Here is a 23,247-nt window from a genome sequence, read left to right on the forward strand (position 1 = left end):
AGGAATAAAATGGAACATTTTGGAAAATCTGTCTACAACTGTGAGGATTACTGTATTGCCCTGGGATAGGGGAAGACTGGTAACAAAATCTACAGAAATGTTGGACCAGGGGCTTCTAGGAATGGAGAGAGGGTGTAATAGTCTGTAAGAAGGCGATGGCTGGATTTTCTCTTTGCATAGACAGAGCAGGCTAAAAGTGTCCATCCAGACAACTGGGGGGAACCGGGACATTGGCTTGGGCTCAGGACACCGCTTTTTCAATTTCTAGAGTGATGTCAAGGTAAGAGCTAGATGGACAGAGGGGTAAGATGAGGTAAGATGAAGTGAGGATCTTCATTGGCCGTGGGAAGGATCAAACATGCGAGACAGGGCGTCAGCTCACAGCCCATACAGTCCAACCAGTGTCTCCACTCCTCCAAAGCCAACTTAACTGCTAGAAGTTCCTGACCAGCAATGTCATAATTTTGTTCTGCTTTTGAGAGATGGCAGGAGAAAAAAGGCGCTGGACCTTTGGGACATAACAACCCCCATCCCTACATCCGAGGCCTAATCCTGAATGAATGAACTGTCGACTGGGGTCAAGAAGGAGGATGTGAGCTGTGGAGAACACGTCTTTGAGTTGGGAGAAGGCCTAAACATCTTCAGGAGACCAGAGACCTCTTACCGAAGGTCAGTTGGTGAAGGGGAGCGGCAATGGTATGGAAGCGCCTAATAAGACACCTATAGAAATTGACCCAAGAAACCACTGCAGCTGCTTCTGTGACTCCAGATGGGCCAGTCCCTCCCTGCATTCACCTTACCAGAGTCTATATCCATATTCCTTGAGGAACTGATGAACCCCAGGAAGGGGATGAAGAAAGACACACTTCTCGTCTTTGAAAAACAGATGATTTTGGTATAACTGGCTGAAAACCTTTGAATGTCAGGGGGAGAAAATAAGAATGTCATCAAAACAAACTTGTTCAACATGTCTCCCAACACATTTTGACCAGATTCTGGAATATGGCCGGAGCATTGGTCAGACCAAAGGGCATGACCAGGTGAGACACTCACATTTGCTGAGACAGCTTATAAACTGCTTAGACTTTGCCTTACAAAATGTGAAGTTTGGTTCCCATTAACAAAATTAAAAACGTGTGATAGGCAGATGATTTCACCGAACACAGTAATATACTTTATGTGAAGATAAAATAACTCAATAAAATGAAGGCAAAGTGGCAATTTTAAGAAAGGCGCAATTTGTGATTTGAGGAGAATTTCTGGACCTTAGTTAATATCGGGTCCAATGGGAGTTTTAAAGGGCACTCTCTCTGCTTTTGGGCAACTTTTGAAAGATCCTGTCACTATGAGAGTTACATTTCCTGAAAGAACACAAAATGCCTACGTTTTAATGCATAATTTGATGAAGAAAGATGAAAGTAAACTGAAAATAAAGAAATAAACTGCTTCAACTAAAAAGTTGAAGCTGATAAGTTAGTGTGTGTGATTTCAACCACTATAGCTGGGCCAACATCCTGCAATACACACCAATGGAGAAGTTGAAAATTCACCAAAAAGTACCTTTAACTAAAACCGCAATAATTCAAAAACTGTGAAATATATTAAAAAGTGGAATACAAGGCCGATAGCCGAAAGTCTTGTGATTTGCTGAAAGTTTGAATGATCTCTCTAGGCTGAAGTATGCCCGACTTGTTAGAGCTGAAATAGGACAAAGCTGAGGAGGAGCTGAAGAGTCTCTCCAATCATTTGAATGAGAACAAATTGCTTTTTCTACAAATTGCTTATTATCTACTCTAAATGTAGGTAATAAAGATTAGGATAACATACTGTATAACAGCAGGATTACAATGCTGAAGTATTAACAGTACATAAATTGCATTTTCAATGTGTATGCAGATTCAGAGCTGCACTCACTACAAGTTACCTCAGTTACAGTCTAACCTATGATGTCACAGATCTGTAACAGATCCTTGTGTATCTATACACAAGGATCCACAAGGAGGTTACACAAGGAGGTTTGCACGATGCTGCCAAGAATTGTTTTGGATATCTTTTGATTTTACAGTTTGGAATTCAAGTCGTTTGCCATATAGAAACTACTCCTATTATTATGTACAAGTTTTAATTACCAGTATTGACAAATTTGGGTATCTGTAATGCGCAGTTATTAATGGTAATTACAATGCAATGCATGAAAAAAAGGATGCCTAATAGATTACTGGATATATTGTACGTCAGTCCATAGTGAAAAATTGTTTACATTTACATAATGAACTGCAAAGATTGTACAAAATGCAATGACGTGCCTGTTAAACCTGGACACCAGTAAAACACGGACCCACAACAAGCAATCATAATCGTTATAATAAAAGAAAAGGTTAATTAGCTTTTCATTCAAAAGCTTTTTCTCTTAAAATGTAATATAAGTTTCAATATAACATGACAAATTTATACTGTATGTTCTTCAAAGGGAACCTTTACGCCAATAAAAAAAGGGGAACCAACGTGTGAAGTGTTTTTATTGGTAATAAGTAATACATTGTTTATAATATATAAGTAAATAAGATGTTTCTATTTTCAGCTTTGTTTTTCATTCTTTACTGTCCAACATAATGTGTGAACCCTTGGCTTTGAGTATTTACAAGAATAAAGCCTGTAATAATTATATTCTGAGCAGAAGAAAAACATCTGAATGGGAGTAATGTTTAAACACAATTCATAATTCAGCCCATGTAATATCAGACCCCTAAACTAATATTTCTTGTAGTTCCAGCAAGTATTGCAAATCTGGTATGTTCAACTTTAAGATTTTAAAATATTCTAAACTCATATCCTATATTTATCATTTCTGCAGCCCACGTTTTTTATTCTAACTAAAGAGGGCTGCAGATTGTCTCAGACATGTGTCCTTACCTCCCTTGTTGAAAAGATGGCCATTTTGGTGCCAATATAGCCTCAAACCACTAGAGGGAGGAGTTACGCTGGGGTTTTCTTGATTTCAGGATTACGTTTACTTGGCTCTAGGTCCAATAAAGATTTATCATTTGGACAAGCTTTCAGAAAATTCAGGATAGTCTATTTAAATTTGACTGCCATAAATAACACAGCAAAGTTTTTAAATAGATAAATAAATAAATATCAAGAATGCACATTGATTATATAAAAATGTTTTGAAACACTTGATTAAGTTCAATATTAACAGATCTTGATAACAAAACAATCAAGGCACTCATTAGATTATGATTTTTCATTTTATTTTGTAAAGTGAAACATCTGAGATTGAACTTTTTTTGTACTACTAAAATTTCAAGCAATTTGCTCTTTTAATCTAATGTAATTGCGCGTATTGGGAGTTTTGGTTGTTCTTTCGAAATTTTATTGCCTAATAAAATCTACAACTTTTCTACTACTTGCTCTATATAGCCCTATGTGTAATAGAATTTGTATTTGTTTATTTGCCCCACCCCACTGCCCCCCATCCTTCAGTTACACTATGTCTTTACACTGAAAATAACAAAAACAAAAACTTTTGTGACACCAGTGAGTTTTTACCTCTAAAGTTCATGTGGATTAAGCACCGCCCTCTGTTATACGTAACGCATGCCTCCGCCTCTTCTGGTTTGATTGATGGGTGTGATTTCCTGTATTTAGTGTCTGGCTCTTTAGACTCTACAGTGTTTATTGTGTATGTGTCCGCGTGTGCGTGTCTGTGCGTGAGTGAGAGAGTTTGTAGTGGTTGTTAAGGCTTTCCAGCACGGATACTGTCACCGCTTTGCACCGGAACCAGGCTCCGTTTTCCTACATGCAAGTGACCGTCTCGGCTTCGCCATCGTTGGGCAGCGATGACTGACAGCGCCGCCACCAAAGCAGCTAAGGGGAAAGTGTGCGAGCGTGTGAAAAACGGACTGAAACCGGAGAGAAACGGCTTGGTGAAAAGCCTCCATGAGCGGCAGCCCAAACACCACTGCCACCACGAGGAGGAGGAGGTGAGGCCCGGGATGGGACGGGGAGAAGAGGCTGGTGGTGAAGCTGGGGTAGCACCTACCGTGTGCAGCCGGAAACACTGGGACGATGCTTTCATTGCCTCCAGTCGCATTAACTCTACTAGGATATGATTAGAGCTTTTAATGAATGAATGAGTGAGTCCTGCTGCAGAAAATCTGTTGTCATGTTGCCATCGAGAGGGAGTAAACCTAAAACTCCTTAAACATTCTGTCTTTAATATAATATAGTATAAATATGTCAAAAATACAACTTAATGTTTTATTGTCTCTCAAAACATGCAGCCAAATCTTTTTGAGACACTGTAATTCGGCTTGATCACCATTGCACACAATTTATTTAAGACCTAACTTTATGAATTGGATTCATTTTAGGCTTCAGTTGTTTTCTAGAAAGAATGTCTTCAGTGTTCAGTGCTGCCAGTCTCACATGCTTATTTAGACTAATGCATATGCTGTCATACAGAATAATTTATATCAAGTCTGAGTCTGAAATTTACACTACTGAGCAGAGTGAAATTTGTGGGAAAGGTAATATACATTTTTATGTGGACTTATGTTTTTTCTATCTTTGTGGAAGCACAGTTCTTGTTCAAAAATATGCCTTACATTTTCAGTGGGGTACCTGTTGGGAAAAAGAAAGTAATTATAGTTATCAACGGTTTGAAATTCTTCTGTAAGATAGCATCAGACACAGTGCTATTATTCTTATGACCAGACAATGTGGTGCCAGAGAAACCATTTCTGCCATTTCTTAAGATGTTTTGTTAACTGGGTTTGTAGGCTAAGAAACTAAGAGCTTAATGGCTTGAACTTCATCTGATTGTGGTTCATGTTAGCATCTGGTAGATCTGAACAAACAGAGGAGCACAATATGAAGGCAAATTGAATGTAATCCAAATGCATCATAGTAATGTTATAATTGCCTTGTAAAGTGGGTTACTCAACTCAGAATGCATAGATCAACATCTATGCAGCCAGCTTCTCACTTATTTGTTAGTCAAAACTTCCCTCATTGGCCCGTGACACAGAATTTTCATGTATAATATTCAGTCCCGTACACCTGAACCCAGACTTATCACTGTACTCTTATCTTCCTCCCATATACCGTTTGGCTGCACATACTGTAAGTCACCTTTAAGTACATAGCAGAAATTTAAGCCAACAATAACAGAAGATAAACTTTGTTTTGCTCAGTAGAAAAAAATAAGGAGTTATTAGAGAAAATCAGGGTGTTAGATTATATAAATAGTATTAAAAATACAGATCCATTCCAGTTAAGGAACTAAGGGGGGATTTTTGATAGAATATCTCGTATACATGAATTGTTTAACTTGGTTAAATATAGCTGGAGGTGTATACAAAGGATTTTTTGTTACTTCTTGGAGTCTTATGAAACTGTCCTTGTGCTATTAACAGAACCCAAAGGCAAATAGAGAATGGTGCTTACTTGCCACAGAATAACAACTATGACACCACTTTATTTATTTTTTTTTTACTTTGCAGTTCATAAGTTGTCATGTCAGCCAGACAAATGGATTTTTAACATCTTGCTACCAGTTTTTACATGTTTGCTTCCATGACACCACTCCACTCTACAAATTCCATTCCAGAAAAGTTAGGGCAAATGGTAAAATATAAATAAAAGGAGAATGCAATAATCCAGAAATAATTTCAAGCCTTTTTTAATTGTCAATTGTACAATTGATGTGTTTTTATTGATGTGTTATTAACTGTTCTGGTTATCACATTGTCTAGGACCATACAGCATCACATCATGGCAGCCTGTACAACCGGCCCTATATTGAGTCTTTTGAGGAGACGCCCATGCTGGTGGCAGTACTCACCTACATGGGCTACGGCATCCTGACGATCTTTGGTTACCTTCGTGACTATCTCCGTCACTGGAAGATTGAAAGGTGCCATCTCGCCAGAGAGAAGGAGGAACAAAAGGTGAGAGAAAGAAAAACAATAATGTCATTCAAAGCAGGAAGGCATAAATAAACACACACTAATCAACAAGATCATTTTAGGAATGAGTTTATAAACCTCATCGGATAAGTCTAGACAAGGTTTCAGTAGCCTAAAACAACAATTTGAGTAATTTGAGCAACTTGTTTCATTATGACTGGTATGCTATTGTGTTTGCAAAGCAACAATGACGTTAGCAAAATTACTTGGTGTGGAATGAAACTGATTACAACCTAAATAAGGAGACTGAATGTACAGTAGAAAGCATCCCAAGACTAAAAGCTATTGTTTATGCAACATTTTTATTTGCATAGTTTCAAAATGGTGTTTGTAAAGGAAGTATATTTTTGGCAATCAAAACCTCACATAATTTTATGCAATCTCCTCAATCTTGATGATAAGGAAAATAGGAAATTGACTGCAAGGAAAGCGTTAGTGAACATGCTAAAAGATGAGTGTTCCTCCTGTGCATACTGAGGGAGGTTAATGTAATATCTGAAATATTCTCCCTGAGCTTAAACTGTTTTTCTTTAGAACACGTTGCATTTTTGTCATCACAGAGCTAATGGGTTATCGGCACATTTTGGAACATGACCTTGACCACTCAAATTGTTTTCAAACTGTTATGTAACGTTTGATATTGAAGCCCATTGTTTTAAGTATTTGGTTATGTTGAGGAGAGGAAACTAGTGGGGAAGATGTGAGGAAATAACCCCAAGCATATCCCACGGATGTTTCCTCCAAAAAACGAAGAAAATGATCCAACTCCCTAAGTCATGTGTTTGTGATGGAAAAATTATATTTGTAGAGGTTAAATTCTTTTCTAGCTAAGCTTTTCCAAAGAATTAATGTCATGTCGTTGCAGTAATTTTAAAAACCCATGATTTGTGGCGCATTTTTTCAGTTTTAAACACTCAGACTCTACACCTCTGCCTGTATCTCGGTCTAGGACTTTGTGCCACTCTACCAGGATTTCGAGAACTTCTACACAAGAAACTTGTACATGCGGATCAGAGACAACTGGAACAGGCCGATATGCAGCGTCCCTGGCGCCAAAATGGACCTGATGGAACGAGTTTCCCACGACTACAACTGGACCTTTGAGTGAGGGAAACATAGATTTATTCAAGACTGTAAATATGGTAATCTATAGATGAAGCTGAGATTGTTGAGCTCACACAATGACTATTTACATACACTTAAGTAATCAGGTTGCTCTGAGAAACAAGCTTTCTCGGTTACTTGGGGAACAGAGTTCAGCATATACATCAAGCAGACGTGTAATCACATTGTTGACTTATTTTAGAAGCATTGCTCAGAAATTAGACATTTCTTCATTTAAAAATAAGGTGGAATTGCTCCATAATGATCTCTACATCATTCAGCCTTTCACTAAACTGCTTGTTCACATCTGCAAGCTTTTGTTATGGACATGGAGTGTTAGAGAAAGCTGATTAGAAATCTGGTCATGCGTAGACATGACTGAGGAATTGGTGTTCTCCAGGAAAAAATACTTCCAGGGGAAATCCGGTTTCCCTAATCACCTCCCTTGATTACAGCAACCAGCTTTACCGTTTAGATGACACTTAGGAAATCAACTTTCCTGAGAAGGTCAACTGTAACTTGGTTATGTAAGTGTATATTAAAGCACTGAAAGAGAGAGAAATAGTAAAAGGAAGTATACTGTGTGGTTAATGCCCCACTCAGGGATTAACACCAATGCTGCCAACAATCTTATCTCCTACACATACAGAGAAGAGAGTCATATTTCCTTTTTAACAAAGGAGTGGATAATGTTACTTGTCTTCAAAACCAGTGTGAGGGGTCATGAACACACCCAGTTGCTTTTCAGATCTGACCACAAGTAACAACATTCTAAAAACCACTGTATGTGCACATTTGGGACTGGTCTGAAAGTGTTTTTTTTATAAATAAGTAAAATATTTACCATGGATAATCACTGTGGATAATAAAACATTAAGTTGTCTCTACTCTGCTAAAGCAATGATATACAGCATATACTGTTACATATATTATATTGGTCATGATGTATTAAGAGAACTGGATATCACATGAAAGCATAACACCCATTCCTTTCTATAAAAGTTGATCAGTGGTGCATGGTCCTAAATTAAATCCTCATTTCCACATTCCAGTGTTTAAAATTAGTCACATAGTCAGGTTTCCATGGATCAGTTTTTTATAGGAATAGGACTGCTGCACAGATGTTAGTCTATGACTTGTTATTGCTTACAATGTACAGCCATATCAAAGCTTATGTGTTAAAGTCACTCTCATCCCCTTGACTCCTTGCTGCTGTTTGGGGAAGGCTGGGAGACAGCTGCAGTGGTAGTTGTTCAGTGAGGTGTGTGAAGTCAGACATCACACACTGCAGCAAAAAGGAGCAGAAATCAGAGTGTGTGCCAGTGAAAAAAATGAGGAGACAGCTGCATCAAACAGGGATGATCGACCCCGCTCGAGAGTTAAAAGATTGGGAGAGAGAAACAAAGAGGATTCTCATGCTGTCCAGATTTTTACACCACTTTAATCTGGTCTTTAATTAGCGGTACCAATAACTGTTATTAAGTGTACCGATGGGCTTGCAAAAACCTTAACTTCCTCTCATTGATTGTTTCCTCTGTGATTATCTCCTTTCCTCTCCCTTCCAGGTACACAGGTCGGGTAGTGCAGGATGTGATTAACTTGGGTTCGTATAATTACCTCGGCTTCGCTGAGAATACAGGCCCATGTGCTGAGTCTGCAGCCGAAGTCACCATGAAGTATGGCGTCGGAGTTGCAAGCACCAGGCAGGAGATTGGTACAAACACACCAGACACCTCCACAATCATTGTTAGCACTGGAAAATAACAGCTAGAATGTGCACAGATTAATTGCACACAGTTATCAAAGCATCATCAACAACAGATTATTCACTGCAGTGCAGCGTCTGTACACAGAATTTTTCATTGCAGTGATTTTCATTCAAAACTTTAACAAGAAAATTGAATTCAAAGCTTCTTTAAATCCAGTCATTGCAACTACTGCCCGTATTTGATTATTTTCATCATTTTGTATTCTGTCACACTTGTTTTAACTAATTTATTTATTTTTAGTTTTTTATTTATTTAGTTTTTTTTTTTTTTAGTTTTTTAAAAACTGTGCAAAAATCCAATGATTTGCAATTATTAAAAATATCAAACTGGATATTTGTGGGGGTTTTTTTGCTCAACTTTGCTGATTAGCTTGTCCATGCATTCACTAAAAACCAAAATCGCGACCCAGTTTGTCCCCGTATGTTTAATTTTGATCTTGCATTGAGAAACTTTGCTCCGTAGCACTACTAGAAGACAAAAACTCAACAGAACTTCTTTAACACGGATTTTTAATGATTTATTTTTTTTATTTAAGTTTGTGAATAAAAAAGAAAAACATAAAAACTAAATTAGGAAGAAAACTGAGAACAGATTGAAAGATTCCTGCTATTGTTTTAAAAAAACAGCAGTAAAGTAGGTCATCGGATTAGCAGATTTTCTGAGTGCAACCAGTGACCTTTCTTTCTTTACACAGAGAAAATGCCAGCCCAGGTTTTCACGAAGAGCTCAGAAGTATGTGCTACATAGGAGCTGCCAGTTGGAAATTGAGTTTAAGCATGTATTCAGTAAACATTATGCAGTGAATAACACATAATGTGGATCTTAAGGACTGCAGAAAAGTGCAACTTAGTGACATTCTTTAGCACTTTGGGAAATATGGTTATTGGCTTTTTTTTGCAGAGGGTCAAATGAGAGAATTTATACCATTTTCATGTCTTTACCTTAAACATAAAGCTATAGCCAGCAACTGGTTAACTTTGCTTCGAGATGACAACGTACAAGGAAGTCACTGCAACTGCCCATGAAACAATCTAGCAAGTATAAAAACACAACTGGTTGTTTGTACACTTGGATCTGAAAAGCTGGCTGTGCCACTCAGATATGTGAGTATACTGACAGTGTGCATGTTGACACCTTAGGAAACCTGGACAAACATGAGGAAATGGAGAAGCTTCTAGCCAAGTTCCTGGGTGTGGAGTCAGCCATGGCGTTTGGGATGGGGTTTGCAACCAACTCAATGAACATACCAGCACTGGCTGGCAAGGTAAGACAACAGGTGACAGAAGGTATATCAGCAGAGCTGATCTTATTCTTGGAGCAAAATTTTCTTATCCGTACTCTTTGGCTTCCTAATTATTTCACAACTAGATTTCCTCAGATTGTGATTTTTCTTTTTCTTTGTTTCTCTGCTACTCACTTTGTACATATTATGGGAATATTGGTTTGTTTTGGCCAGTCAACCCACTTACAATTGTTGAAAAATAAATAATTCCTCATCTAGTTTTTTTTTTCCAGTTCTGAGTACAGCCTCCAACAAAACCCTCCCTAAAACACTACCACAGAGCACCAATAGCACCACATACAGCCCTCAGTCCTCTTATCAGGAAAAAAATACTTCTGTTTGCATTGAGAGCGTGTCAGCGAGGAAAATTAACAAAAGAGCTTAGTTTGTTTTGGTACATTGCTGCTGACATTTGGTAGGAAAATACTTCACCAGGTAGTTTCTCCACAGTTGAGTGCAAAGAGTGGAGGGTTGTTGGACAGCAGCTTTGAATTCCTTTTTTTTTTTTTTTTTTTTTGTGAAATGATGCAGACCTGTTGGCGAACAGGGGTATGTTTTCTACAGAAGTGAAGTTGCTCAGTTCCTCTCTTACATAGCAACTAAAATTATCAATAAACCAATGTTAAGATGATGTGTACATGTGATTGTATACGGTTTTACAGAGAGAGAGAGAGAGAATAAATGAATAATTGATGGAAATGTTCTGATGTCCTGCAGGGCTGTCTGATTCTCAGTGATGAATTGAACCATGCCTCTCTGGTACTGGGAGCCAGACTCTCAGGGTCCACCATCCGAGTCTTCAAACACAACAGTGAGTCTGTGGAGACAAATAGTTCCTCTTCTCAGAATGTCAGCATATGTCCATATGCAGTTGTTATTGGAAGTTGATATGCACTATACATAGAGATGACTGTCGTGGCAATATGTAAATATTTTATTTGAAGTATTTTTGGGGGGGGTTGAGTTTGAAGGATTTTATATCGTATTTAATTAAAAAAAAAAAACTAATAATTTGGCAATTGTTTAGTTTATTTTGGGTTTTATGACACATTTCAAAATATGCATGTCAGGCAAACATACAAACAGCACATCCAACAGTTGGTTAAATGTTCTTTAGTAAGTTTTGCCTTTTTGCAGACGTTTTGTAATGGCTCTAAAGATTAGCTCCCAGTGATGACAACTGCAGTGAATTTCTGCCAACACAGCTGCTACCACAGCTTTTATTTTGAGTGTAACTCTCTTGATTTTCTTGACAGATATGCAGAGTCTGGAGAAACTCCTGAGAGAAGCCATAGTTCATGGGCAGCCCAGGACTCACAGACCATGGAAGAAGATACTCATTGTAGTGGAGGGCATTTACAGGTAGCATTTTCATTTGCTTTATTATAATATACAATATTTTAGTACTTCTAGTTTTCTAAATACTGAGGCAGTTCAGCGTTCTGTTATACTGTTACCACACTTGAAGAGTTGCTAACCATAGCAATGGAACAATAGGCATTACCTGCTTTAAAATACTAAAATTCCTTCCTTGTTTCAACATGACAACTGCCTACATAATTGCACAAGAAGTAGACTAGCTTTTAAATCAACTGACTTGTGTTTAAAATTCTATACTGATTGAAAATGGGCTGTTGTTTTTGTTAATTCTGATGGTGATGATAATGATTAGTATTAATTTCAGTATTAGTATTAGTATGTTAGGTTCAACATAATTTTCTGTTAGTTTAGAAACTGCAAAGAATGTACACACCCACACACACCCAAACACAGGGTTCCATTAACAGCCGTTATCTTCTGTTGGCTGTTCATGTGGTTACTCTACTCTTCCTGACTGAGTAATTCAGGAAGCTGTACTATGTTCTGCGGCTGCAACTTAAAAGCAAAATTGACAAAACATGTTTACTACTCTGTTACCCATGACTCTCATGGCTTACGTTTTTTAAATATGTTAAATAAATATTAAGCATGAGCGTGTTCAGCTGTTCACAGTCCCCAGCAGTTGTTAACTCGACCCCTTGAGTTCAAATTTTCAGTATTGTCAGGAAAAAAATTGACCTGGCTCTTCACTAACGAGGTCACTTCCTACTTTGCTTTTTTTTTTTACCGCAGTATGGAGGGAAGTATAGTACGCCTGCCAGAAGTGATAGCCCTGAAGAAACGCTACCGTGCCTACCTTTACCTGGATGAGGCTCACTGCATAGGGGCCCTTGGTCCAAAAGGAAGAGGTGTGGTCGATTATTTTGGGCTTGACGCTAGCGATGTGGATGTCATGATGGGCACCTTTACCAAGAGCTTTGGTGCTGCGGGGGGATACATTGCAGGCAAACGGGTGAGGATGGAGGATAGTTTTATATAATTTGTTTTTGACGGCAGCTTTAAAATATGTGCACATAAGGGATACCAATGCCAAGGAGGAAGCTGAATTCAAACTCTTATAGTCACAGGTCTTGGATAGATTTCCAGTTCAGAAACCTTGTGTAAATTAATTACAAACATTGAATGTACTCTAGATCTGACCACTAATCCCTGTTCTCAAGATCAGACATCAAAGTGTCCTCGGACAAATGGAGATCTGGCATCCCAGCACTTTTTTGTGCAGCCTTGTAGCTTATATCAGCTCAGTCCCATGACGACACACTCTTATCAAACCCCAGAAATCTTGATTCAACATTTTGTCTTCATGCAATGCTGAAAAGATGGTGTCTTAAAAATGTTTCAGGAAATGAAATGCCCAAGAAAAAGATTTTAAGCATGAATTTTTTGTTGCTCACTTACTCTCACCACCTTCAGTGCATGATCTGTTTTTTTTAAACAAAAAATGACGAGTTCGAGGATAAAATGTTTATGTCTTATCAAGTTACAGGAAGTAGCTCAAAATAAGCGTGTTAACCTGCATATCTTTTCAATGTATCATTACAAAGCCAACACACCTAATTTTCTAGTTTTCGATGTGGAAGGACAAAACTATGAGTCACAACTACATTTTTCTAAACGTATTGCAACATGCAGTTTGCAATGGATGTCTGAGGGTTTTACTATTAGCTTCATAAGCACTGTGACACAATTTTCATTATATTGGTCTGATTATGCTGTGGCTGACATTTTCTGCAGCTGTCTTCACTTCCTGCTTGTTCATCACATGTTTGGCTTTTAGCAAATGCATGCTCAACTGGCTCCAGGCCATGTTATTAACTTGATTAGTGCAGAATATTTCACTTTACAAAGATGAATTCAAAACATCCTAAGAACAAGCAGGAAATGAACACAGCTGTAGTAAGGGCCTGGCAGAGATCACAGGAAAGAAACTTGGCATGTTGTGATGTCCAGACTTCAGGCAATCATTAACAGCAAAGGATTTGCAACCAAGCTCAATTTTTATTCATGTGTATATTTTATCAAATAAATACAAATACTACTGTCAGGACATCTTGCTTGTTTAATTTCAAACCCATTGTGGTAGAATACCAGAGCCAGTATGAAGAAATATTCAAACTATTGTGGTACATTTTATGTTAAAATCAGTGCAAACCATATTTTCCATTTGTTTTTTAAATTAATGGTTAAAAACTGTTCATGAGTGAGGAAAGCAAGTGAGTCTAATGTAAGCCTCACCAAGTCTCAGTTACAAATAGTTCCAAACCCTGGAGAGTAGGAAGAACAGTATATAATTCATCAATGTCTTCATATATCTCCTGTGTGTCTGCTGGGTTTAGGAGCTTATTGAGTACCTGCGATCCCATTCCCACAGTGCAGTCTATGCCACCTCAATGTCTCCTCCTGTGGTGGAACAAATCATCACTTCCATGAAGTGCATTATGGGCGATGATGGCACAACGATAGGTGAGTTCAGTTTGAACCAATGTATTCAGCTTCTCAGATTTAAGAAAAATAATAGAGAAAGGATGTAGACATTTTAACTGTAAATATTAGCTTCAGATGAACACAGTGCCTCCCTTTTTTATTCCCATCCCACCCCTACAAGCCCCTTGATTACTTCAAAAGAAAACTGACATGCTTAATAAAGAAAGATGCACTGTGCCACGAAAAAATTATTGAAAACTTCAAGTTGTTGTACAGTAAGCTGACAATGAAGCTAAATATAATAGATGTATTTTTTTAACAGTGAATGTACTTTTTATCAGAAAACTAATATCTTACCATATAATCCAAACATGTTGCTTTGGATTTTTTGTTTTACAGCATGAAGTTTAATCTTAGCTGTAATTTTCACTATTAGTCACCAGGTGTCACTGCAAACTAGTAGAAATCAATGGACTCAGCAGCAATAATTGTAGGACTAGTTATTCTGCATATAGGAGAATAGACATGACTACAGGGATCAGTAGTTTTTTGATTTTGCTCGTGGAAATGTGTATTATCTGTCCTTGTTGGTTGATGTCTATAGTTTAACTCATCCAGTTCCACATCTTAGTTTTAAATATCCAAAAGATAATTAAGAAGTCTCATGAATATGACAAATACATTTATTATGAAAATTGAGCAGTCATCAGAAAATAAATTCTTGAATTTACATTTTTGACAGGCAAAATTTAATTATCAATATCATGAGTTAGTTTCCCCCTTCAAGTCATTTTCTGTCCTTCTTAATTTTCAAAATGTAATTACAGATATATCTTTATCAGTATTTTGACTAGTCAAACTTGTGAAGCAAGTATTGTAATTTCCACTTTTGGCTAGTTGCAGAAGTCAGTAACACAATGGAATCATGTTGTTTCACATATCCAAAAAGGTAATTTTAACTATTGGAATTGTTATTAGTCAGTGTATGTAGTATTTGTATATGTAGATGTTTTGAATTGTAATAGTCAAAATGCTATGTTAGATATTCAAAATGTATTTACAGATATTCAAATGAAACCATCTACATGTGACAGTTTGCTATACTACTTAGATTTCTGACTTCCAGGCTGACTGTAAATGATAGTGATATCCCAAATGTTCACATATGGCTAAATCCTAACGTCAACTAGACTTTTCAAATCTCTCACCTGAACCCAAACAGAACAAACTGGTCAGAGCTTACTATGGGCAACACAAAGCCTGGGAAGAAGCACTGAGTTCATTTTAGGTAGTTACTTCCAGTTAAACTGCTGTCCTAGGTGTAAATGGCTCCCTAAATAAAAGACTGTTAATTAGATGACAAAACATGACATAAAGTCTGTCCATCTAAAACTGCCTTATAATAATAAAATAACTTTGATGAATGGATGGCTGTGATTTCATAGTATATTTCATGTATTTGATGGATTGAGCGTTATGTGATCAGAAGACAAAATAAAATAAAGTAAGCTTCAGTCTTTGTGCTATTTTTGGAATAGACCCAAGTCATTTGTCTGGTCAGAAAAACTGCTCCATGTTTGCAGCTATCAGCAATGGGGTTTTGTGAGTAGTTGTGAATCTAAATTTGTATGCACACTGAAAAGACTTTGAAAAACAAGGTTTACCTCAAACACAAGACTGCAAAGAAGCAAGTGAAGAAAAGTGAAGAAATCTCCTGTGGGAGAAGAAAAACCTTACACAGAAACTAAGCTCATGTCTCCCTATGTGCCTGGATTTTGTAATACTATCCTCATGAATGCACTTGTTTTTAGCTGCTTGTCAAACCTTTTATTTTCTATCTTTCCAAAGCATCATTAACTTTTCTTTTGGAAGTTTCAAATTTTCTTTCTTTTCTTTTCAACCACAAATATTATACCTGGTAAAAAGATGTTGTAGAAAGAGAGTAGTCTTTGTGTAGCTCTTAATATCAGACCAGAGATGAAGGATGTTCAGTGCATTTCTATAAATATCCAGATGTTGCATTAATAACACATCAGCTTGGTACAAAAAAATGATTCCATGGGTTAACGTATTTTCAGTTTGCAGTTGTTGCATTTGCTGTCAGCTCTCATGTTTGAAACTCTTTTTTTCATGGTCCCCAGGCAGGGAACGTGTGCGACAGCTAGCAGAGAACACAGTCTATTTCCGTAAAAAGCTTCGAGAAATGGGCTTCATCATTTATGGCAACAATGACTCTCCTGTCGTACCCATGATGCTCTACATGCCTGCAAAGATAGGGTGAGTCTCAAGCTTTGGACTAGACACTGCTAGTAGATTATCTCTTCTGACTCTCCCTGTTACCTTTAATTCAGTACAGTCTAATAATAAAATGGTTCAGAGTTAATTTGTCATAAAACAAATATAAATTACAATATGCAACTTTTGGATATCAAGCTAGCAGTAGCATGATACCCAAAATCAATCCACTCCAGTCCTTAAGCTTTTATTCTTATTAAATTACAGTAAATAAGAAGCTATAAAATGTACAAATCAACATGAAATTGCCAGTGATTTTAGATGGGTCTAGGTTTTTAACAGCCATGTTAGGAAATGTTTTTGAGCATATTTCTACAGAAATAAAAAGATATGTTGAAGAAAAAGGCCTAAAGTCTATCTTAATAAAATTATTACTTTAGCTTAAGGTTTGAAGGGAAAGTGAACATGTGTATTATAACATTATTTGGTAGATTTGATGGTTCCATGCTTTGATTTTTAATTTTTTTTTATTAAATAGCTAAATATAAAAACACATACAAATACAACATAATTACAATTCAAATACAAATAAAGCAAAATCTTAAAATTTCCTTAAATAACAATATCCCCAACTTCCCAATTAGGACAATTAAAAAAAATGTGTCCTCATGTTAATTTTGCTGTTGTCTCCAAAATGTTGTCCCTCCAGAGCATTTGCTAGGGAGATGTTGAAGAGGAACATTGGGGTGGTTGTGGTGGGCTTCCCTGCTACGCCCATAATTGAGTCCCGGGCCCGCTTCTGCATCTCAGCCGCCCACACAAAAGATATGCTCGACAAGGTAACTTTACACCTTTGCTCCAAACCTGTGGAAAGATAAGTCACTTAAAAATGCCTTTTTAAATGCCTGTTTTCCATTTATCTGCTAGCCTCTGATTATACCCAGCTTCTGCATACTTACTGCCTTATATGCAGTGCATCATCTGTTTTTCTTTCTTTTTTAATTAATACTAAACTCAGCTGTGTTTTTGCTAAATTTAGTTCTTTGGCTAATTTCTGGACGTGTGCACTCTTCAGGTTTTGTCAGTTTTTCAGCAACTTTCTTTTAGCTATATTTTTTAGCACAGTCCACAAGGAAGAGTAGAAATATTTAACCATTAGCAGACTAATTCCAAAGTTTTAAAATCATTTTAAGTTTTGTTCTAATTTTGGACATTGAAGAGAAGGGGAAGTTTAATAAGTGGAAAAACAGTTTATAATTGGAAGAACACAAGCATGGTGTCTTGTGACCTCAGATCTGCCAAGCGAGAATCCTTTGAGTCACCCAGACACTGAATCCCTCCTTATGGACTTGAAAAAAGACAAGTCTCCCTCCGGGATGAACACATTTCCAAGCAATGTCCAGTTGATGTGACTCCATTCAAAATTTAAAGTTTCAGGTGTCAGAGGCAGATGAATCTACAATGTATTTGCAGTGCATTCCCAGTGTTAAGAGTTTCTAACTCATCACTTTAACATTCCCCTTTACTCATTGTGTTGGTCTACACAAGTGCAAAGCTTTGATTGCTCTTGGCAGCACATCAAAAAGCCACCCACTCCTCTCAACAAGGGCTCTTCTACTATATGAAATGAGCTCACTTCAGACCTGCCTGCTCTTCCTCTAAGAGCCACTGTCTTACGCTATAGTGTTTCTCTCATTTTAACCTGAGTTTAGATCATCTCAGACAGCAGTTGAACCTGCCTTTCCAACATAATTGGCGTGCTCTTGTGGCACAGTTGGCTCAGATGCAGATTGTGTCTCCAGGAAGTACTGTCTATTCTAGTCTGATCAGGTTCCTTTCTTTTTCTTGCGCTTTAAAAAAATAAAATAAAATAAGTAGGAGACAGGGAAGCGGGGATATTGTAGAGCTGCAGTGCTTTTATCTGTCATGATGTTAAAATCTCCCTCTGTTAGCCTTCCTCTCTGTATCGTCTTCTGCGCTTTGATGTGTCATGGGGATTTGTGTTTCTTTTATCTATTGCTGAGCTTTCGCAGTTTCGTCTCGTAATTTACACACATGCACCAACAATTAAATGAAACTTAATTTTTTTTTGTTTTTATCCTTCTAAGGATCTTTGTCATGGTCCACATTAATACTTTGGCCTTAAACAAATATAAGTCTAGTGAATGGATGCACTGATGGTGACATTTTACTAGAACTGCAAAGTGATGAAAAGCTGCACTAATCAGTAGTTTTAATGTGCAACTGTTCTAATAAATGTATATAATGTGAGAAGGAAGCTCATCAGAAGTAACAAACCCACAGAGAAAGATCAGCTGACACTGCAATCCCTTTGCGCTCAGTGGAGCATTTCACACATTGTCAGCTTGTTGTTTCTGTTTATAGCCTGCAATTGTCTTGGTTCACTCTCACCAGTGTAACTAGTATCCTCTCAAGCTGCAGCAGGCAGCCGTTTGCAGTGGAAAAAGCTCTGTCCTGCTGGTTAGACAGTGTACAATGCATTTCAAACAGCAAATTTGGCAGCAAGTTTATTAACTGTGTCTGGGAAGTTACTTAAAATCCATAATAAATAACTTATTGCGCATTAATCATTGAAAAAGTAAGCAAGCACCTATTACGATTACAATTAAAGTTACAAATTATATTGTTGGTATACTATAATTACTTACCCTAACTTCATCTGGTGGTTTTACGCTCAACAAACCTAGTTAAGGTGTGGTGACTAGACGTGGATGTCCCCATGGCTACCCCAGCCAAGACGGCATTAAATAAGACAACAATGGAATTGCCGAGTGTCCCATATCTCCTTTTTAATTAAGACAACTAGAAATGCAAACACATGCATCACTTTGATCGGTAAATAGGCAATTATTTGCTAAAGGTGGGCACACCCCTATCAACTGTAGTGCCGATGTGAATGTGATTTGGTCAGAGCTAGTCGGGCCAGGTCAGTGTCAGTCTGACTTAGTCTGTGCTGACAGTTGACAGAGAAACGTCTTGAGCGTGAGCTGTGTAAAGATTCTAGTCTTTGAGCGCAACACAGACTCCACAACAATACTCATACATATTTAATAGCAAGTACATTAGTGACCTCACACATTCCCCATACAAATGTTTAAAAGGGATGCATTTCCCCAAGTGGGCAAAAAACCAGTCAGTGCAACTTTAATCAAAAACTGTTTTCAAGAAAGCAAATTGCATTATGCAACAAAGCTGAAATTTCATGTGACAGAAACATTGAATTAGATTAAAAATGTTTTAATTACTTAGAATGAGTAATTTTTTCTTTTTTTTTTTCTAAATTTTTAGTTGTAGTTTAGTAGTTGTTCTATCTTGTTGAAAACACAATAAGGAGCCAAACATTTCACTGCAGTGCTCTGTGTTCAAATCCTGCCAAGGAACAATGTCACATTCCCTCCATCCAATAATTGTAAAGCCATTTCATTGATCATAATCGCTTGAAACTTTGTGGGTGAATTGGAAATCATGGAGACTTGAGGCGGAAAATCTTTTTTTGATGAGCTATAGCCAGAACCAATACTTGCTGCTGTTTAGCTGACATATCTGTAAAAAGCCATCTACTCCTCTATCGTAATAAGATGTCCTACTGGTGACTTCACCTTTCATCCAAGCAATAGGAATGAAAAATTGGAACAACTGGGTCCAACTGCAGTATTAAAGTTTGTGGTGTTCCTGCCAAATATTTAATCTTATAAGACAGGTTTGTTTTTCCATTAAAAACCTTTTTTGGTGCAACTTTAAATTTCCTCAAGCCACATATTGCCCTTCAAGTTGACAGCTTTTTTATTGTATAAATGTTTCCACAGGCTCTGAGTGTCATCAGCGAGGTAGGGGACCTTCTTCAGCTCAAGTACTCCAGACACAGAAAACAGCCAGCTTTGCTGCGGCCTTATGACAATGACGTGTATGAGGACATTGACGACTGATGAACCACTCCTCTCCTGAAGTGGTTTGAACCGGAACAACCCCAGAAAATATAGAACGGGTCAAGATGGATCACAAGTCTTCCACAAGGAATGAGATGTGCACAGGTGCCCCTTGTCACTTGCTTGCTGTTACATAACCACCCAACAACAGGAAAATACCTAAGACTATCATCTAATTCTATTTTGCCTTACATTAAAAAGATGCCGAACTTGTTGTGAACAGACTGAGAAGAACTCTGCTTTTGACTGTTTGTGGTTTTTCTTTTTCTTTTTTTTTTTTGGAGGTGGCATCACCTCTGTAATGCTTGTAGCATTTGCCTTGTGTAGCCTTTTTGTGTCACGTCTCTGCTTTCCAAATGTCTCAAACTATGAGCTTCTTTGTTCACTAATACTTTTCATCAGCAACTTAAGTTAGGTGGCTTTTATTTATGGATATTTTAGACTTAAATGAATCAAAACCTCTTCCAGCTTTCATTCAGAAGAGTTCAGATTAATGCGATATGCTGAAGCACTGGATGCTGTTTGAATGGGACCACAAAGTCCCCAAGACTGAAAATTAAATGAAGTACAATGTCCAAACGAGGTTCATATTTGGATAATTTATTAACTATTCAAACTTGTTTTTTCTGCCATTATTTTTATTGTTGTTATTTTATAAATTTTTTCACATTTACAGATTTTCATTGGGGGGTACTTCATCTTTTCCTACAGCCCCCCCCCCCCAAACAACCTATAGTGTTAATGTTCAATGAGATACTGACACCCAGAAGCCATTCAGTTTCTGAGTTGTAACATGACCAAACGTGTCTTAATTAATGACCATTTTGACCAGATAATATTCCAACCTCAGTCCTTCTAGATTGTCAAAATTATACAGTAGGTCCTGTTGTACTGTAGTAGTATATTGTTTCACAATAATAATGTTTGGACGATTTTAGAATTTTAGGAAATCAATTGTTTCTACATGAAAGTGGACACTGCTCCCAAGTTGTTGTGCTAAATATAAATTACAGTAGACTTATTAGTTGATTAACTAAACACAAAGAGTTTCAGCTTTAACTTTAAAAGAATATCAGTGGTCAATAAGATTTTGTGATGCTAGTAAGCACACGACTGGCAGAGCTAAACTTGCTGTGTCCATTCTATGACGTAGCTAAGCCAAACACCTTCTTTGTCTTAAAGCATTTAACAATCAATTGAAAAGCTAATAAGAATAAGAAATTGTAAACAACAGCTTGAGAACTTCAAGATAAATAATGTTTCCTCAGTTGACACCAGCTCTGGGTTGGCCAGTACAATAGTACCAAAATGGGATCTAATCTGCAAACACATTTAAACAAGTTGGTCAACAGCCATGCAATTTAATATTTGCATTATTAGTCATTTGTATTTCAGCACTCGTACATCAACAGCTAATTATTCTTCCAAACATTTAATTGCATCTTTTGTGCAGTAATTGAATTATCAGGTTGGATAATCATGTTACATCCTCATTGACACAGCAACTAATTATAGTATTTTGCATTCCCTGGTGACTCTATTTGAGAATGATTTAATTCAACTTAATTATAGCTTAATTACATCTACTCGAAACACAGTGAGTGCGTTTAAAAACTACAAAAATCTTGAAAGATTCTCCGCCAGTTTTCCTAAAACATAAAAGAAAGTAACATTGTAAATCACACAGATTACTGGTAATGTATGGAAACTTGAATAAGCAATGAAGTTTCTGGTTGTCCTTGACACATGGATTTGGCAGGGCTCTTGATGTCACCTGTTGCCATCTTTGGCATTGGTTTTTACTTGACAAAGCTAATGTGATTTTAATATTCAATAATGCAAAGAACTGTCAAATTATTCTTGTTTTGTAGAAACCCCTCTATCTGCTGATTGTATTGCAAACTACTGTTTTCAGTTTATTGAAAGAAATTTAATATTTTGTATTCGCACATCTCCAGTCCCAAGAGGAGAATATTTAAATGCTTGAGATGGAACTAGTCTTAGAAAATGCTGAGTCATATCCAATTGTGATTATTAGCAATAACCTTATCGCTCTGTGTTTGATAACTTTAATCAGTGTGTGACTGGGGATAAGGCTGTTTGCTCGCTCGCATGGTTTTGGATATTAATGGGTGTGGGACTGCACTTTAGTTTGCTCTTCTTTAACCATTATGTCTTTTAAATTCTCATCTTTTAACACTCCTTACCAACAGCAGCTCCAAAAAATATGCCTCATGCTTACATTCACATTTGCATGTGTGCACATTGACAAGTATTGTGTAAACACTTGTTCCTTTTTACTAGTGCATGTGCAATAAGTATTTATGTCCGAAGCTCCTCTGCACCACAGCTGTTGTGCTATAGGTGACTTTTCTTTTTTTTTTTTCAATATTTTTATAAAAATCCACTTCATTGTAGAAAACGTTTGAGTTGGCATAACTGTAAGGAGTCTGAAGATGTTTGCCTGTAACTGTAAGAGCAGAGATGTTATTGTAACAACGCCACAACCTGAATCACAAATGACTATCCATGATGTAAAGAGTTATGCTATTGTTTATATCCAAACAGAATGTCTTATGTATTCATTATGTTTGCTAAAATGATGGTAAAAGCAGACACTGAGAACATGTTTTAATATGAAAGTAATCAAGTAAATCCAATAGTGTATAAGAGACATTTGGGTTTTACATAAGATCTCTACTCAACGTCTGCCTTCAGAATTATTGGTACTTTATGAAAAATAACCAGGTATACTGTGAAACTTAAAATAGGATTCCAGTTCATCCTGGATGTTCTATTTCTAAATGCTACCTTATGTTCCCTTTGTGTTCTCAACCATCAAATCAATTTGATGTTGGAAAAAAAAGGAATGCACAAGAGCAGAAAGACCTTCATGTCTTTTGAAAGGTTTGTTGATGGAAGATAACGCAAACTACAACTATGAGATATGGTCCCGCTTTTTTGTAGAAAGTTTATATTGTTTCATTGAAAAGAAACCTAATATTTTGTTTACTGTGGATTAACGTGGGAGAGATGGTTGTCACTATTATTGACAGCTTTTGTTCAAAGCACTAGTGTGCCAGTAATACGAGTCATGTTTGTGCACATTACCACACTTGAGAATAATTTCCTGA

General features: G+C 37.1%; 1 protein-coding gene across 2 annotated transcripts; it reads left to right on the plus strand.

Annotated features, from left to right (window-relative positions):
• Window positions 1–3,626: 3,626 nt before the first annotated feature.
• LOC137101683 (serine palmitoyltransferase 2-like) lies at window positions 3,627–22,768 on the plus strand. 2 transcript variants are annotated; one of them, XM_067480391.1, is made up of 12 exons: window positions 3,627–3,986; window positions 5,760–5,954; window positions 6,922–7,076; window positions 8,642–8,790; window positions 9,985–10,109; window positions 10,845–10,938; window positions 11,384–11,489; window positions 12,240–12,459; window positions 13,844–13,970; window positions 16,073–16,208; window positions 16,876–17,005; window positions 19,994–22,768. In XM_067480391.1, exons 1-12 carry the CDS (start codon window positions 3,843–3,845, stop codon window positions 20,111–20,113), a joined length of 1,701 nt encoding a protein of 566 aa, XP_067336492.1. In that variant the 5' UTR covers window positions 3,627–3,842; the 3' UTR covers window positions 20,114–22,768. The 2 variants fall into 2 exon arrangements, with proteins under 2 accessions (XP_067336492.1, XP_067336493.1); XM_067480392.1 differs by lacking the exon at window positions 3,627–3,986 and adding an exon at window positions 4,039–4,139.
• Window positions 22,769–23,247: the final 479 nt, after the last annotated feature.

This window comes from Channa argus, chromosome 16 (genome assembly GCF_033026475.1).
Source record: "Channa argus isolate prfri chromosome 16, Channa argus male v1.0, whole genome shotgun sequence".
NCBI lineage: Eukaryota > Metazoa > Chordata > Actinopteri > Anabantiformes > Channidae > Channa > Channa argus.

Excerpts from the sequence above, each read along its gene's own strand:
- LOC137101683 (XM_067480391.1), top strand. The coding sequence starts at position 3,843 with ATGACTGACAGCGCCGCCACCAAAGCAGCTAAGGGGAAAGTGTGCGAG. Across the intron at positions 12,460-13,843 it reads GATACATTGCAGGCAAACGG|GAGCTTATTGAGTACCTGCG; the intron begins GTGAGGATGGAG and ends TGCTGGGTTTAG. Across the intron at positions 17,006-19,993 it reads CAAAAGATATGCTCGACAAG|GCTCTGAGTGTCATCAGCGA; the intron begins GTAACTTTACAC and ends ATGTTTCCACAG.